The sequence below is a fragment of the Copadichromis virginalis genome, linkage group LG14 (genome assembly GCF_057382275.1).
Source record: "Copadichromis virginalis isolate Kocher_CV1m ecotype Utaka linkage group LG14, C_Virginalis_male_GT1.1, whole genome shotgun sequence".
In the NCBI taxonomy this organism is placed as follows: Eukaryota; Metazoa; Chordata; class Actinopteri; order Cichliformes; family Cichlidae; genus Copadichromis; species Copadichromis virginalis.
Window position 1 is genome coordinate 2,391,602 of NC_140631.1, and position 15,942 is coordinate 2,407,543.

The 15,942-nt window shown below is 44.7% G+C and overlaps 1 protein-coding gene across 3 annotated transcripts in view; it reads left to right on the forward strand.

The window, feature by feature from the left end:
• Window positions 1–15,942, forward strand: part of sgsm2 (small G protein signaling modulator 2) — a 102,787-nt gene that overhangs the window by 77,633 nt on the left and 9,212 nt on the right. The window contains exons 6-17 of one of the 3 annotated variants that reach the window (XM_085479010.1): window positions 1,075–1,223; window positions 1,342–1,476; window positions 5,201–5,325; window positions 6,091–6,158; window positions 6,469–6,632; window positions 7,512–7,644; window positions 7,851–7,985; window positions 11,190–11,364; window positions 11,907–11,971; window positions 12,805–12,950; window positions 15,340–15,468; window positions 15,553–15,735. In XM_085479010.1, the coding sequence (XP_085335136.1) occupies window positions 1,075–1,223; window positions 1,342–1,476; window positions 5,201–5,325; window positions 6,091–6,158; window positions 6,469–6,632; window positions 7,512–7,644; window positions 7,851–7,985; window positions 11,190–11,364; window positions 11,907–11,971; window positions 12,805–12,950; window positions 15,340–15,468; window positions 15,553–15,735 (1,607 nt within the window). The remainder of the gene's footprint in view (window positions 1–1,074; window positions 1,224–1,341; window positions 1,477–5,200; window positions 5,326–6,090; window positions 6,159–6,468; window positions 6,633–7,511; window positions 7,645–7,850; window positions 7,986–11,189; window positions 11,365–11,906; window positions 11,972–12,804; window positions 12,951–15,339; window positions 15,469–15,552; window positions 15,736–15,942) is intronic. The other 2 variants (XM_085479012.1, XM_085479013.1) reach the window with 2 other exon arrangements.

The following is a 15,942-nucleotide window of genomic DNA, read 5'->3' on the forward strand; positions in this document are numbered from 1 at the left end:
TTTTCAAGGCACCCAAAGCGCTTTACAAAGCCACCATTCATTCACTCTCACATTCACGCACTGGTGGAGGCAGCTACAGTTGTAGCCACAGCTGCCCTGGGGCACTGACAGTCTACATTAGCATTAGCTACACAGCTATGTTAGCATAGCATAAATACAGTGAAGCAGGAGGATGAACGCTAACTTTTTTCCACTCGTTAACGTGACGGTTCCTGATGGTTAGAGACAAATGCAATCGCATGGCAGGATGCTGTAAACGGACCAAACGTCAGTCAGGAGAACAACTGAGATAATCCATCCACAATACGAGGTTAGTCATTAATATACTGCAACAACATGGGAACAGAGCAGCTGTGATAGAATACAGCATTAATGAATCAATGGTACAGAAGTGGAGGAAGCAAGAAGAATGAGTTTAATAAAGTTTGACTTATCTGACTGCTTTGTTTCGCTTAATGTGCCTTATGGTCCGAAAAATACGGTACATTTGTGCCACACTGTTTTATCTACTAAGGTTGCCGGTTCGAGCCCCGGCTTGGACAGTCTCGGTCGTTGTGTCCTTGGGCAAGACACTTCACCCGTTGCCTACTGGTGGTGGTCAGAGGGCCCGGTGGCGCCAGTGTCCGGCAGCCTCGCCTCTGTCAGTGCGCCCCAGGGTGGCTGTGGCTACAATGTAGCTGCCATCACCAGTGTGTGAATGTGTGTGTGAATGGGTGGATGACTGGATATGTAAAGTGCTTTGGGGTCCTTAGGGACTAGAAAAGCACTATACAAATACAGGCCATTTTACTAGTGAACCATTGTGATGACCTGGTGAAATATGCAGGGTCGAGCCCATCTGTCACTACATGCCAGCCCTGATTTACTTTGGACAGGAGGACAGGATTATACAATATTGTTAGCAATGAAGAATCCTCTCTAATAAAGTTATTTGATCAAAATTCAATCAAGAATTCGAATACGTGCACACAGGAGCATGTCGTAGATACGCTGCAGGTTTTCCATCACATATACAGAAATGAGCAACATCAAATGTTTGCTTAAAGACCGTGTATGTGTGTGCTGTCTTTTTAGTGGGGCCGTGTGCTCTGGAGTACACGAAGCTGAAGACTTCGGATCATTTCTGGACAGACCCCTCAGCCAATGAGCTGGTTCAGCGCCATCGTATTCACGGGGCCCACCGCGGCCAGGACGTCTTAGCCGGCCACCGGCCTGCTCTGGGGGTTAGTACGGGGCATCCTCTGGAGGTGTTGTTCTAAGGATAGATCATCGGCGTGTGTAGGATTGGTTTTCTCGTAGGAGTCGTTCGTTGTATAAACTGGCTGTTTGCTTCTTTTCTAGATCCGCAAAAGGCAGTCGAGCGGCAGCATGTCAGAGGACAGGTTTGCTGCATCAGCGAGGGAGTATGTGGAGTCTCTTCACCAAAACTCCAGAACGCACCTGCTCTATGGCAAAAATAATGTCCTTGTGCAACCGGTACATCTCACTGACACACAGTAACTTTGCTGTTTTTGTCCCATCATCCTCTGGAGTGCTTTCAGTTCCTCCACAGTCTCACAGCCCAGACATATAGTGACAATACTTGTACTTTGGTAAAGGGTCATATCTCAGTCCAGTCTCATATTGGATCCTACAGTTTTTCAAACAAGCCGCTGAGAGGGTGTCTTCACTTTGACCAAACTTTACATCCATCAAAAAAACCATAAAAACTTGATTTGTTATGTTTTCTTTTGATTTATCCAAGCAGAAAGTTTGGATATATTCCTTTCTATTACTAGGACAAAGTCTGCTGCGTTATGGACTTTTTCTCTGCAGCACTGATTTTGTGTTGCACAGCTAATTCTGTCACACAGCAGTGTGCAACACAAGAAGACACTATGTCAAATATTGCAACATTATCAGCAAAATAATATCTGCTAACACAGCACGACAGCTAGACTTTATGCTGCACGCTCACATGGAGCCTTGAAAACAAGTAAGAACCACATATCAGCAGCTTAATTAGACTCAAGTGCTGATGAAACGGGTGAAAAGAGATAAAGAAATAAATATAAGGCACAGGATGTGCTCATTTCAGTATGTTTCATCAAGTTTTAAAGTCAGTCTGTTCTGCTCTAATATAAAATCAGATGATTCAGCTCATGTTGGCTGAGTAAAGAACAAAGCAGTGACGGAAACAGCAGCTCTGGATGATCCGCGGCTGTTTCCAGTCGTGTGACAGCGAGCTGTGTGTATCAGATGCATTTCACTACATTAGTGTGCGGCTGACGAATATAAGCAAGAGGAGGGGAAACGCAAATGTAAGGATGTAACACTTTAATGTCCCACGAGAAATCAATCGTAACAGTTGAGGAACGATAATGAAAAATACTCTTTGATTCTTTGTAAATCACAGTTACAGTTACAATGTTTCAAGACATGCTGAGCAGTTTCAGTCCCCCATACTGCTTTTTATTTCTTACACTAAGCTGTGTTTCATACATTCAATCGTACAAACACAGACAGTCTTAGAGCAGAATAAAATGAACTATGTCTATAGTGTGTGTGAGATATAATGTGACAGCTTAGAGCTTAGCTTTCTGAAAAAATCTTGGCATAAACTTTGATAAAGGTTGAAACTTTGTGTAGCTGTCAAAGGTTGCAGGGCTGTGTAGGCCCCGAAGCTGCTGCTTTTTCAGAATAGCAGCAGTAATCCTTGGAAGCCTACACACTGTACGTGCAGCGCCCACTCAGCTTGTCCTGCAGGCAGAGAGGACCCTAACGCAGGCCCCACAGGCTGACAGGATAAACAAAAGCAAACCTTTATTTAGGCAAAGTCCAGAAAGTCAGTATCCATAAAAAGAAACGGCAAACTAATCCTTCAACTGACAGCGAGCGCACCGGGAAACCACAGGACAGAGGGAGGAATAAGTCGTACACACACATGCAATCAAGGGAGGTAAAGCTGAATCCAAGATAAATGGGACAAAAAAGACCGGGGATAGAGGGGAGGAAGACTACATTTCAAATTCAAACCATAAAGAAACCAAACAGGAAACAGCTGTTATAAGAAAAACTCAAATCACAAGAATCCCAAAAAAAACCAAAACTCGCGTTGAAACCCCGAAGGTCCATCACCGAGCTGCTAAAAGCACAAGTAGTAGAACTGTGCTGCACAGTAGTGTGTGTGAGATCTCTGAAATCACATCTTGCTTCTGCCTGCGTTGCTCCAGCACGTTTGGCCCTGAGCACGTATGCCTCCCAAGATGCCTTTCTCCGAGCCCCGCTGACAGACATGCAGAGAAGTACAGCCCTCGCTGCACTGGTGTGCAAGAGCAGCTCTCTCATCGTGAGCTACCGATCGGCAATGACGTGAAAACCACAACAAGTGAAGCGACCTTGTTACAATGTGAGGGATGTGGATGTTACTCTGACATGTGACACCCACATGAACTCAGCCTGGTATCGTCCACATTTCTGATGATTGAAATTCCATCTACTGAACTGCGAACAGGACTGAAAATGTGTTAGCAAAGGGATCCTGGAATCGCAACTGAACATTAGCGCAGTTTGTTGGTCTAGGAGATACTTGAAGGCACACGAGTACTTCACAGAGATCACGAGGATAAATTCAGGCTTTTGATGTGACTTAACCTCTGGGGGGTCCTAGAAAAATGCATACACTATCGGACCTAGAGCCACAAATCGACCACGCCCAAAAAAGTGCTATAAAAAATTTATATATTAATATTTTATTCCACTTTAAATTAGCCAATCTTTTAAAACTACTTCTCCCTGAACTATCCAAGTTTTAATTATATTTCGGGGGTTTTAACCCTTTTAATCGCAGTTTAATTACATGAGCGCACCGTTTTTTTTAGCCCCCCAAAACAAAACGAAATATTTAAAAAAAAAAACATTTGAAGTAATATTTGATTGTTATTATAATTAGGCCTTTAGATGGACTAAAGATTGGCACCAACCTTCATTTCGATCGCCTTTTATTTTTCTTTTCAGGACCAGAAAATGGTCTCCAGGCGGCAAATGCTCCTCCTCTAGGCCGAAATCAGTGCATCCTCCCGGGTTAACTCGCGACGATGACCGGGGCATGTTGCGTCGGACCCCTTTTTCCAACACACACGTCCGGTACCACGTCACAACAAATACGTCATTTCCTGTTGATTAAAAAAAAAATGCACCCTCAAACGGTCCTAGGGGCTGAAAATGGTCCCGCCCAATCAGCGGGCGAAGCCGCTGCTGCACGCCGGAAATGAGGCTTCGTTTCCCGCAGGTCTGTTTAAGCAGCCCGCTGTTTTCCAGCCCGGGGTCAAATGTGGAGCAAGGGCGCCACCCGGTGGACAAATAAAAAAATTACAACTCTAAGGCCAGTACTGCAAACGGAAACGGAAACATAACCGATCACGATCGATTTGACCGTAATTTTTTTGCCGTGAAAAATAGCGTTTATAATGGGTTTCAATGGGGCACAAATCGACCACTAGGACCAATAGTGTAAGTTTGTCTGTAGCTTAGCCACTGAAGCTAATTTCCGGAAGTCATACTGAAATTTTAACAGTAAATGTGACCGAACTTTTTTTTGCAGACTTTCGCTATATTCCATTCAACACAGTGCAAATGGCGTGTAAATGAACAATGAAAAATGGCACAAATCGACCCAAGACCACCCAGAGGTTAAATATAATTTTTAAACCTGGACCGTGTGACATCATCACACTTCCAACAAATTAGATTCAGAAAAGTGTGATGAGTAGATGACAATAAGAAAATAAAAGCTAGAGAAAGTCTGTGGGAATAAATGTCAGAGTTGGGCAATAAACAGTTTCCTTAGTTTAATAAATCAGAAACATGAATCATTGGCTGATGAGCTCATCTTACTAACACCAGATTATCAGGGTGTGTTAAATAAATGCTGGGATCATAGAGCACACAGAGCTCAAAGCAGTTTCTGGTGCTGTGTGAAAAAAGTTTAATGCAAAAAACATCCTCGTAACTGCAGAATTAAGTTTTTATGTTGTCGACATCAGTGTGTACAGCGCAGACGCATTATGGTTTCTCTCTGCAGCTGATCACGTTCAGCAGTGCTGTGACCTCCACAGTAGTGCTGAGGAAAAGCATCTCATGTCACACGTTTGAGTAAAAGCGCTTTCTTCATCTTGGTGCTAACAATGTTCCATCTCCTCCTCTCCGCTTTACGTGGCAGAAGAAGGACATGGAGGTTTTACGGGGTTACTTGTCTCTCCATCAAGCGGGGGATAATCTCACGCTGAAGTGGACACCCAATCAGCTCATCAATGGCACACTGGGAGACTGCGACCTGGAGAAGAGGTAGCCCGAGTGTACGAACACGTGAGCTAGCGTCTCAGAAATGAACAGTTTGAATGCATCAGATAAAGTCTGCTTGATACAAAAACAAATGTAGTAAAGAAATGCAGATGTGCGCACACACACGTTTGGCACGTCGCAGGCGGATTGTCGTGTCATGATTTTGTTGTAACAGACAAACCTGAAGCAAACCTACAATATTCAGGTGTCACAGAAAGTGTTTCAGGAGGTTGTGCTGGTGTTGTTATTGGCTCACAGGTGAGTGAGAGCCTCGGCTTTGATAAATACCTGCGGCATGCATTTACAAACACACTGGTCAAGATCAGTTGGTAAATGATGTCTCGTGTTCTTCTTCACACGGCCGAGGGGCCACCCTGAGCTTATACACAGAGCTCTGCTTCACGTGACAGAACTGTTTTAGTAAATGGATAGATGCTGCTCTCTGTGGGAGACCTTCCAGAGATCAGTTTCACAGGAAACCTCATGACTGATTCATGTCTCGCTGATCTAAATTATCTTTCTACTTTCAGGGAGAAATACTAGATAGGTAGATATAGATATATATAGTTGTGCATCATCTATCTATGTATATATCTATGTATTAACAGATTAACCTAATATGTCTGCTCTCTGTTTTTGGACTGCATTTGCTATGATTGGGTCTACATGTGTGTTCCTGGGTTCATGCATTGTTTGTGGATCATCAGCAGATCGTTGTACTCCCGTCACTCTTATGTTACTAATCCAACACACGTGCTTCTCCTTTAGTATCTACTGGGATTACGCACTCACTGTTCCTCTGCGCCAGATAGTATGCATCCACTGTCACCAACGCTGTGAGTATACTGCTGCATTCAGTCCCCCACACACACACACACACACACACACACACACACACACACACACACACACACACACAGTCTGTCACGTCAAATTTAGATCATGTCATGAAGAATCTGTTTCATGATGTCACTGATCATGACAAAGTATACACAGAGAATCCCTCTCCTCCTTTTCCTCCTTTTCCATTTCTTACATGCACAAACCTTCAGTTTCTTTTTACAGTATCACAGTTTATGTCTTGTCCACTATTAGAAGACAGTATTTGATCCACTTTGTTCTTTTCTTTGCCTGTTCATATTCCAGCTGACTGTGGGGGGACACTGGTTCTGGTCAGTCAGGATGGGATCCAGCGGCCACCCCTGCACTTTCCCCCTGGTGGTCACCTGCTGGCCTTTCTCTCCTGTCTAGAAACGGGCCTGTTACCACGGGGCCAGTTGGAGCCGCCTCTCTGGTCCCAAAAAGGAAAGGTAATAGCATGATTCAGGTAACAAATGAAGATCATAAAACACTAAAATAAAATAAAGCACAGTGAAGTGCCGTCAGACTGTAGTTATAGGACCTACAACCTACAGAGTGAATCTAACTTTGAGACAAGACCAAAAACTCAGAGTTGAAACTTTGTGCAGGTGATGAGATGATGCTGTGACCAATAAACAGTTTTTACATCCAGCACTTATATTTTGAGGCTCCTTAGACTGCTGATGTCATGAAATGGTATCAATACATAAAGCCCGATACAGCAGATATGTGTAGAATCGAAACCTCTAAACTGTGAAGGAATCTCAAAATTTTATATTTAACTAAAGTTCGTCACCATCAACATAAAAACTCAGCTGCCCTGCGTCAAAAAGTAGTCCCCCCTCAAACCTAATAACTGGTTCTCCACCCTTAGCAGCAACAACTGCAATCAAGTATGTGACAGAACTTTACTGCTTCACAAAGAAGAGCAGCTTTGGACTTTTATTCCTTAATAAATGAAATCACTACATGTTGTATTTACTCGGGTTGAAACGGTGGGACAAACGTGCAAGAAGCCCAGGACTTAGACTGCTCCAGATTCGATTTTTCTGTCTACTCGTGGCTCTTTTACATCAGTGATATCTATAATATGAGCACAACCCCCCTAACCCCACCTGCAAGTCAGATGGCACGTTTGTAAAACCAGCCAATCAGAAGAATGGTGGCATAGTCAGTTAAAACAGCTGTTTTAGACAACAGATGAACCAAAGGTCTTAACCCAGGTGGCTCAGTGTTGGAGAATCCCACAAAGCTCATTTAAGAGCGTCCCATTAAACCTGTTTAAGTTGTGTCTTTGACCTGCATCACATGCTAAACCTGTCCTACAGGGTAAAGTATTCCCTAAACTGAGGAAGAGGAGTAGTGCCGCCAGGCTTATCGACCAGGAAGCCAACGGCGAGGAGCAGTCGGCCGCCGACTACGTGTTTCGCATCGTCTACCCTGGATATCGATACGAAGCCAGTAAGTAACAGCGCAGGCGCCCACGAGACAGACGTAGCTGCTCGTAACCAAAACGAACCTTGTTTTGTGGCGAACACTAATCTGATTAACGGCTACATGAATGTGTTTGTAAAGCACCCTGGTTTCTTTCCCACAATACTCTTGCAGAGCCATGCAGGGCACCGCTTTTCTAACTTTGTTCTCTGTTGTCCCACCGGTGCTAACAGTCACTATAAACTACCACCACACCACGGGCAGCCGCGCGCCATCGCTGGATGATGACGAGGAAGAGGAAGATAGGCTCCATGCTATGATCTCAATGATCTGCTCGCGGAACCTCACAGACCCTAATGTCATGAAAGGTTTTTATCACCTTAACACACCTACCCGACCCTGCTGCCCCACCCTCACCAAACCCTGCTGCCCACCCCGAGACCTCACCTCCGCTTCTCCTGCTCTTTCTTGCCTCCCATTATGTTGTCTCAGGCCCTCTCCCCTCCACCTCCCAACCCCACCCGTTCCAGCTTCGTCTGCCTGTGTATGTTCTCCCCGACTCCGAGCCCAACAGTGTAGCATGGGCTAGGGATGGTTGTGTTAGCAACTAAACAAAACCAGCGAGCAGCGCTTAGAGCATTAACACATTTATGTGAGATCACGGTAGGATCGTCAGCAGTACACTGCACCATAGACGTGGACGAGGGAGTTTCTCAATGGAAATCGCCACAGATTAACAAATAGATGGAAGAATCTTTTGGTTGTTTGTCTTGTGTTGATGATGAGTTCTGGTTGGTGGAAGCTGCAGACTTAAATATGATTTTCATTTTAGGCCGCAACATCGTCTCAAACAAGCTAAAGGTCTTCTACTGCCTCCATCGAGGTTCTGGTTGAGTGCACTAATCAATATTTCATATGCATCATGTAAAATGAAAGGTGTGCTTATCATTTCCAGCCTACAGAAAATTAGCCCCACATTAGAACCATGAACAGAACTCTTCAGACTCGTCTAAGTAAGAGGCTTTTGTTGTTGTTTGCTCTTGTACGAAACACTAAATTCTTCCTTCATTGACTTTGTGTCCAGCTGCACCACATGAGTTAGTAGCTTCTGGGTAGTAGCTCCTTCTCTCACCCCACCAATCGCAGCAGATGGCCCCGCCCCTCCCTGAGCCTGGTTCTGCCGGAGGTTTCTTCCTGTTAAAAGGGAGTTTTTCCTTCCCACTGTCGCCAAAGTGCTGCTCATAGGGGGTCATATGATTGTTGGGTTTTTCTCTGTATCTATGAAGCGCCTTGAGGCGACTTATGTTGTGATTTGGCGCTATATAAATAAAATTGAATTGGATTGAATTGGGAGTTTTTAGGGCACTGTGTCAGAAAAAGAAGAAAAGTACCTTCCAAAAATGTGCACCTGTTTGCAGTTAGCCTGTTGGTTATTTGGTCCAGAGTTTGTGTAGCTGACTGACCGTAGTGACTGCCTCATGACACATCCATTAGACAATGGTAGCATATCCACTACACAACCCAATAAAAGCTCGCTAACGTCCCTCAGAGTGACAGCTCGAACTCAGCTGCTGTGGCTTCTTTGCTGCAGCTGAGCCGTCAGCAGGGTTATGAAGCACTGCTAAGTTGTAGGTATTCATCAAAATGTGAAGCAGCTAATGTTCGTAATGTAACTATGTTACAACTACTCTGACACGCTTCTTTGTTAAAAAGTTTAAAATGCTACATTGTAAAATGTCTTGAAACAAAACAGAGTGTCAGTGATTTTTGTTGTGGTCAAACCATTTTCCCCAGTAAACATTCAGACGTGGCTGCCCTGCTGGTAATATGGTGAGGTAACACACGAAGGATTTTTCAGTTAAACAGACTTTTTTAACTTTGTGTAAGCAAAATGAGAATAAAAGAGTAATTTAAAAAATTGCTATGACAACACAGTTTCTGGGGAGCTCCGCACAGTGAGCAGCTCAGGGCTTTTTTAGGATACTTGTAGAGTCGGATACAGCAGCATCTCAGCTTATCTCAGGTTATCTGTTCAAACCACAGCATTCACTTCTAAATAGTGAAAGTAGTTTCTGTTCTAGCTGGAAGTTGGACGTTAAGAACACGCTGCGGTCACGCGTCTGGTTAATACTGCAGCAGCCGATAACACCCTCTCCCCGCCGCCTTCTGTTCCTGATTTCACTCTTTCTGTTTTCTCTCCATCTTTCCAGCGCTCAGTGACACAGATAAATCCACTTCTTACACAAACCTGTGAAAGACAGGAAACGCGCTGTCTGATGAGCAGACTTGTTTTATAGTCACTGCAAATGTCTTTCAGCAGGTTTCAACACAGATCCAAACTTTCCCAGGTGTCCTCGCCTAGCCCTAGGGGCTGCTTTGCATTCTGGGATGCTCCTTAGAGTTAAAAAAAAAGGGTTTATCTGTTGAAGCATGCCCGAGTCCTGTTGGGTTTTCTCTGTCGTGGCTCTTTCTTTTTGCACTCTGTTTCCTTTTGGCTCTTTCTTTTGTCACTTGCGACATGCTTGACAGTGTTTGCATGTCTGCGCCTGTTTGCTTTCAGAGAACGACTGTGTGTTTCTGCATATCTGTGATGGACTTTCTCACAGTCTCCTCTGTTTGTTTTTGATTTCTCTCTCCTCTCCAGTTTCTTCTTCTCTGTTCGTGCAGTCATTCGCTGCAATGCTGTTCACTGTAATTCTTCACTAACCCCACCACCCCACCCTCCCCTCGCCCCGTCCTCCACCCCTCTCATTATGGTCCTGTGGGGTTCCGCAGTAGTTGAGACGTGGAGTCCTGGTGTGAGCGGGGTTGCGTTACTGAGCCCAAAACCAGTTGTCGATCACGTCTAGTCCCAAAGTAAATCAGGAGGGGCCGATGTCGGTCTTGCTCCGGCACAATTTCTCTTTGCTTTTTTGCTTTTTTCGGTTCTGAAACTGACTTTTTTATGGGGGGGGTTATCGAACGACCAAAGCACAGCTTCATATTCATGACAGGTCATCAGCTCCAACCTGAAGAATTAAGGTGAAGAGCATTTGTTAATGTTTTCTGATTTCTTCCCTCCCCTGTGTGTGCCCTGTTCCTGGTGTCCATTTGTTTTGGTTGTTTCGAGAGGATTTCTTTTGACGTCTCTTGTCTTGTTCTGGTTTTATGCATCCTGCACGGCCTGAGCGTGAGCCTCGCCCTCTCTACTGTCAGTTCCTCCTGTCTTCTGCTCTCCCGTTCATCTGGAGCATCGTCCCGAGCTCCGCTGTCTCTCTTGCCTCCTCTCTGAATGAACTGAACCGGCATCCTCTCAGCCTGTTTGTCCCACGGCACTGTTCCCGCTTCCCAAAACCATCCCCTTCCACTTTTGGTTTCCTTTGTTTTTCGAGCTCTCATATTTAACACGAGTCTAAAACTCTCCATCTCCTCATTTCTTAATATTGTGATGATGTATTTATGGTTGAGCTGAGGGACTAATGTCATAATATGTAAGGCTTAGCCTTTCACAGTAGGAGAGGAGTGTCGGGAAAAGAAAAGTGTCTCCGAGCACTGAAACCTCTCTGTCTTCTCGTTTTCCTTCTCTGGCTTAGACCACGGGGACATGATGGACACGCAGGGCTTTGGAGGCAGCCCGTCGTCATGGCAACAGGCTGAAGTCACCACTCACGAGTCCCTGTGCCAGTCCTGCTCCACCGCTGGCAGCAACCTGTCCTTTGACTACGCGTCTGGCTGTACCTGCATACACGACCCGTCAGATATTCACACGTATGCATCAAAGCAGAAGCTGCACTCGATTTGTTTAAGCTACCTGCAGCGTTGCATTAGCTTACAGGAGTTGTATAGACATTGTATAGATTTGAGAAAATCACATCTTGTAAATGTAAGAAAACATTGAATTTAACCAAAGTTTCTAATTCTATAGTTAAATATTGTTGTATTTAAGAGCCACGTGAAACCAGTACACATCAAGAGTAAAAGAGATGTTTAAATATTAAAATATTCTTGAAGCCTTTATTTATTTAGTGTTGATGTGATGCCACACTGAAGATATACACAGTGTACATGAGGTAGGACGAACGGGCCAAGAGCAGAGCTTTACTGTCTGTGGAAATAATCAGCTGAACACACAGAAAAGTACCAGCGATTTGAGACGGCCGTGGCTTCTTAGCTGTGAGAGATTGTACTGAACGGGGATCTTCACAGGTTATCTGTGCACTGAGAAACCACAGGCACGCACAGATCGATGAGACGGATCCATCTTCTGGAAACGTGTGACGATAACAAATGATTTCTTTTGTTTTCTCCAGTATTCCTCTGAAGATGCTCTGCCAGAACATGAAGCGGCAGATAGTCTCCAGAGCCTTCTATGGATGTAAGCACACTTTATTCTTGCGCTTTGTTTCCAGTGTGATCTGTGGCCAGAGCCTCGTATCGTATGTTCCACCTGGACTTTACGGAGATTTCAGTGAAATTACAGTGATCTTAAATGAACAGTTTCATATATTCAGTATGTTTGTGATGTAATGAAGAATTCATAAATACCGCCTGTAACAAATACGAGATTAGATTTAGTGTCACACATAATAAGTTGATTTATTGCAGCAGTGTGAGAACCTGCTGACCTGTGCGACCCTTTGAGTTACCTGAACTAATTCTGCGCTTGCTTTTTGTCCTTATGCACCATCTGCATCTCTTATGTAATAAATCTGATGTGGTTACATATTCTTTTACATATTTTTCTATATATTCTTCGAGGGTTTCGTTTGTTTCAGACCATCAATGTTACATTAGACAAAAAGTTTCAGTCACAGTTTTAAATGATTCATTAAGTTTTCAAACCTTTAAGGCCTCGTGTGAAGAGATGAGTGATTCGTCCACGGTGATGACGACTCATTGCCGGTTATTGCAAACACATGATTGTGCGGCACAATCAGTTCGTGGGTCTAACTCAGTTCACTTCTATTTATATAACACCAAATGAAAAACAGTTTGGATAACTTTTCCCTTAGTGAATGAAATGATCATTTCAAAACTGCATTTTGTATTTACTCTGGTTATTAATGCCTAATCTTAAAACTTAGCTTGATGATATAAAACATGCACGTGTGGCAAATATGAAAAAAACGATGAAATCTGTTTCAAAGACTGATTGGAGCTAAACGTCGTCTCATCCTGACCCTACTGTTGTGCACATGTGCCCTTCAGGGCTGGCATACTGTCGACACCTGTCCACAGTGCGGACTCACCTGTCAGCTCTGGTCAACCACAACATCGTCCCCCCAGACAGACCCTGCGAGGCATCCGGGGGCCTCAGCAAAGAGGTGTGGAGCAAGTACCAGAAAGACTGCAAGGTGGGTGCAGCCATTAATCCTGCAGACCCTGCAACATAACGAGACTGCCCGTCCCTCCTCAGTCTGACACCCCCCACCTCTCACACACAATGGCAAATTTAAAACCCAGACACCACAGCAAATTGCCAAGTCATCATCTTGTCAGGGATATTGATCAGCACTGACAGACACAGTAAGTTACGGCTGTTTTGTGCTGTGCAGGCACTCTGTGAGTTGTATTTACAGTAATAGTGAGGTCATCTGATCCACACTGTGAGAAACGCTGCTTCAGAGAATAATGAGGAGCAAAGCAAAGGATGACAGGACGTATCTGCTGTGCTGCATAAGAAACAACTGAGTTACTGCGTGGGAGGAGCTGCACTCATGCTTAACTAGCAGTTTATTTATCAGGGACAAGTACAGGAAAAAGTCCAGTTCATGTGCATATAGTTCCTGACACCAGCCCCTTGATTGGTTTAAAAAGTGCCCGCCATGAAGAAGAAGGTCCTAGGTTTGAATCCACCATGTGCCGGGGCTTTCTGTGCGGAGTTTGCATGTTCTGCTCGTGTCTCCTCCCACAGTCCAAACACACGCAGTTAGTGGGGTTAACGGGTGATTCTTGAGTGCCTGTGGGTGTGAATGTGAACGGAAGGAAATCGTGTCTCGTCAGGCGCAGTGGGCTGTACTTAAGTCAGATGCATAAAGCATGAAAAAGGCCAAGCTGAATAACTGTGTAAACTATCATAAAACCTTTGTTGCTCTTAGTTGCAGATTACTAATTCATGAAACTTCTTGCCTAGAATCTACATTTTGTTTAATCTGAGCGTTGGGCTCTGTGGAAACCCAGAACCTACTAATGCCTGTGGTGATTTGCACACAGGCTCGGTTTAATGCATCCTTCCCAAGGATACTTAGACATGCAGACTGGGTTAGTTTGGGATTCAACCGCTGACCCGGTCGACCTCCTGAGCGATGGAAAAAAATCCCTAATAATTCCTCCCACCGGGATCTCAGTAACACATTCCAGAGCTTCAAGCACGGTCTGCTTTATCTAACTCCCAGTGAACTTCAGAGGTGCAAATAACAAGTAATAGATAAGAAGCTAAAAAGCTATGAAGACAACAGGAAAGGATACAAACAGCTGGAACAATATGATGAACAGTCCTGTCGGCGCTGACTCTTTCCTGAATGCACCCCGTTACACATGACAGCTGTATGCAGTGACACCTTTCAGTGAACAATAGTGTGTTTGTGTCCTGAACAGACGTGAACACGACTACATCGACTCGCCCGCATTGTCCTGCTGGCCCGAACAGCTACTAGAGCATCAAACGCAGCTTAATCCTCAGCTAAAAACAGAGCCCAAGCAAATGCACTGGATGTCATTAAACTGTTAACAGCTGGAAATTGATTTTTAAATAAATTAATGAAATATTAAACTGTTCTGAAAGATTTTTACCAAACATGGTCGAGAAGCTATGAAGTCTGAGACGAGGACAAAAGGCTAACTATAATGATCCCAGCGATACCCTTTCATCACTGCAGCTGAAAGTCCTTCACTCCTGCGTGGACAGACGTGAGGCTCTTCTAAGCAAAAGTCTTTCACTTATTGGATTTAAGTTCAAATCCCATGTTAGCTCTGCTTAAGCCAGCTGCATGTGTGAAGCTGCATGTGTCTTCTGAGCAGAGCCAGGAGGAGGAGAAAGCTCTGAAACTGAGTAGTGCAGTTAGAGCGGTCTGAAGCTGGCGTTTGCAGACCCCAGTGTGTGACTGTGTCCGTGCTCGGTGTGAGATCCACCATTAAAACGCAGCAGTTTCAGAGCAGCGTGTTCCTGCACGGTGCTGTAAACCAGCATTATTACCTGTTGTGTTTGTAAAGCACAGAGTCAGTTATTAACACAAAGCCAAAGCTGAACTTCGTGAGCCTCGGTTTCCTCATCCTGCACTCATATCATTCCACCTGCTGATGGAGCATATTAATTGAAAGTGGAGGATGGTGCACTGCTCCTGCTGTCTCCACTCTCTCCTTCGCTCTAATGAAAAGTTAATGAGTTTCAGTGAAATGAAGTCTCCGTGTGATACCATCGCAGCTATTAAAGCAGCCGCCGTAATCATTCATCAGCTCCAACAAAGTCATCATTACTAATTTACACTCTATTCATATCTGTGTCGTTTATCTTCCGCTCTAATCTACGTCTACTCCCGTACGGAGCTCCATCACTCTTTCACTCCTTCCATTATTGATGCACTTCCTCTTCCTCTCAGGCCTTTTCTTGTCTATTATGTTTCCTCTTTTTTGCCTACCTTCCTGACATTGTGTGTGTGTGTGTGTGTGTGTGTGTGTGTGTGTGTGTGTGTGTGTGTGTGTGTGTGTGTGTGTGTGTGTGTGTGTGTGTGTGTGCGTGCGCAGAACTACAAGGAGCTGGAGCTGCTCCGGCTGGTTTATTACGGTGGAGTGCAGCACGAAATCAGAAAGGAGGTGTGGCCTTTCCTTCTGGGACACTACAAGTTTGGCATGAGCAAAAAGGAGATGAGTAAGGTACAGTGCACGTGCACACACACACACACACACACACACACACTCTTTGAATTTGCCCTGAAGTTAGTAAAACCCTGTGTGAAGATCGATGCAAAGATCGGCGAGCGGTACCAGCAGGTGATGCGGGAGTGGAAGGCCTGCGAGGTGATCGTCAAGCAGCGGGAGAAGGAGATGCAGTCGGCCATCTTTGCCAAGCTCTCCTCGGGCAGCAGCATCGACAGCCACGTCCTGCGGCTCGTCCACAGAGACTCCACGCTCAGCAATGAGGTGAAGGGCTCAGAGCAATATAGCATCCACTCAGTGATACACTTTATTAAGTTGGGGGGTGAGAGTTTATTAAACGTTATTAAAAATCTGAATATCCGCTGTATGAGGTGAGCTTCATACAAGCAATATCCAAAGTCTTTGTTGGGTTGTCTGGGTGAGCTTTATATTATCCTCAGAACTTCATTTGGTATCAGCAGCATGCAGACG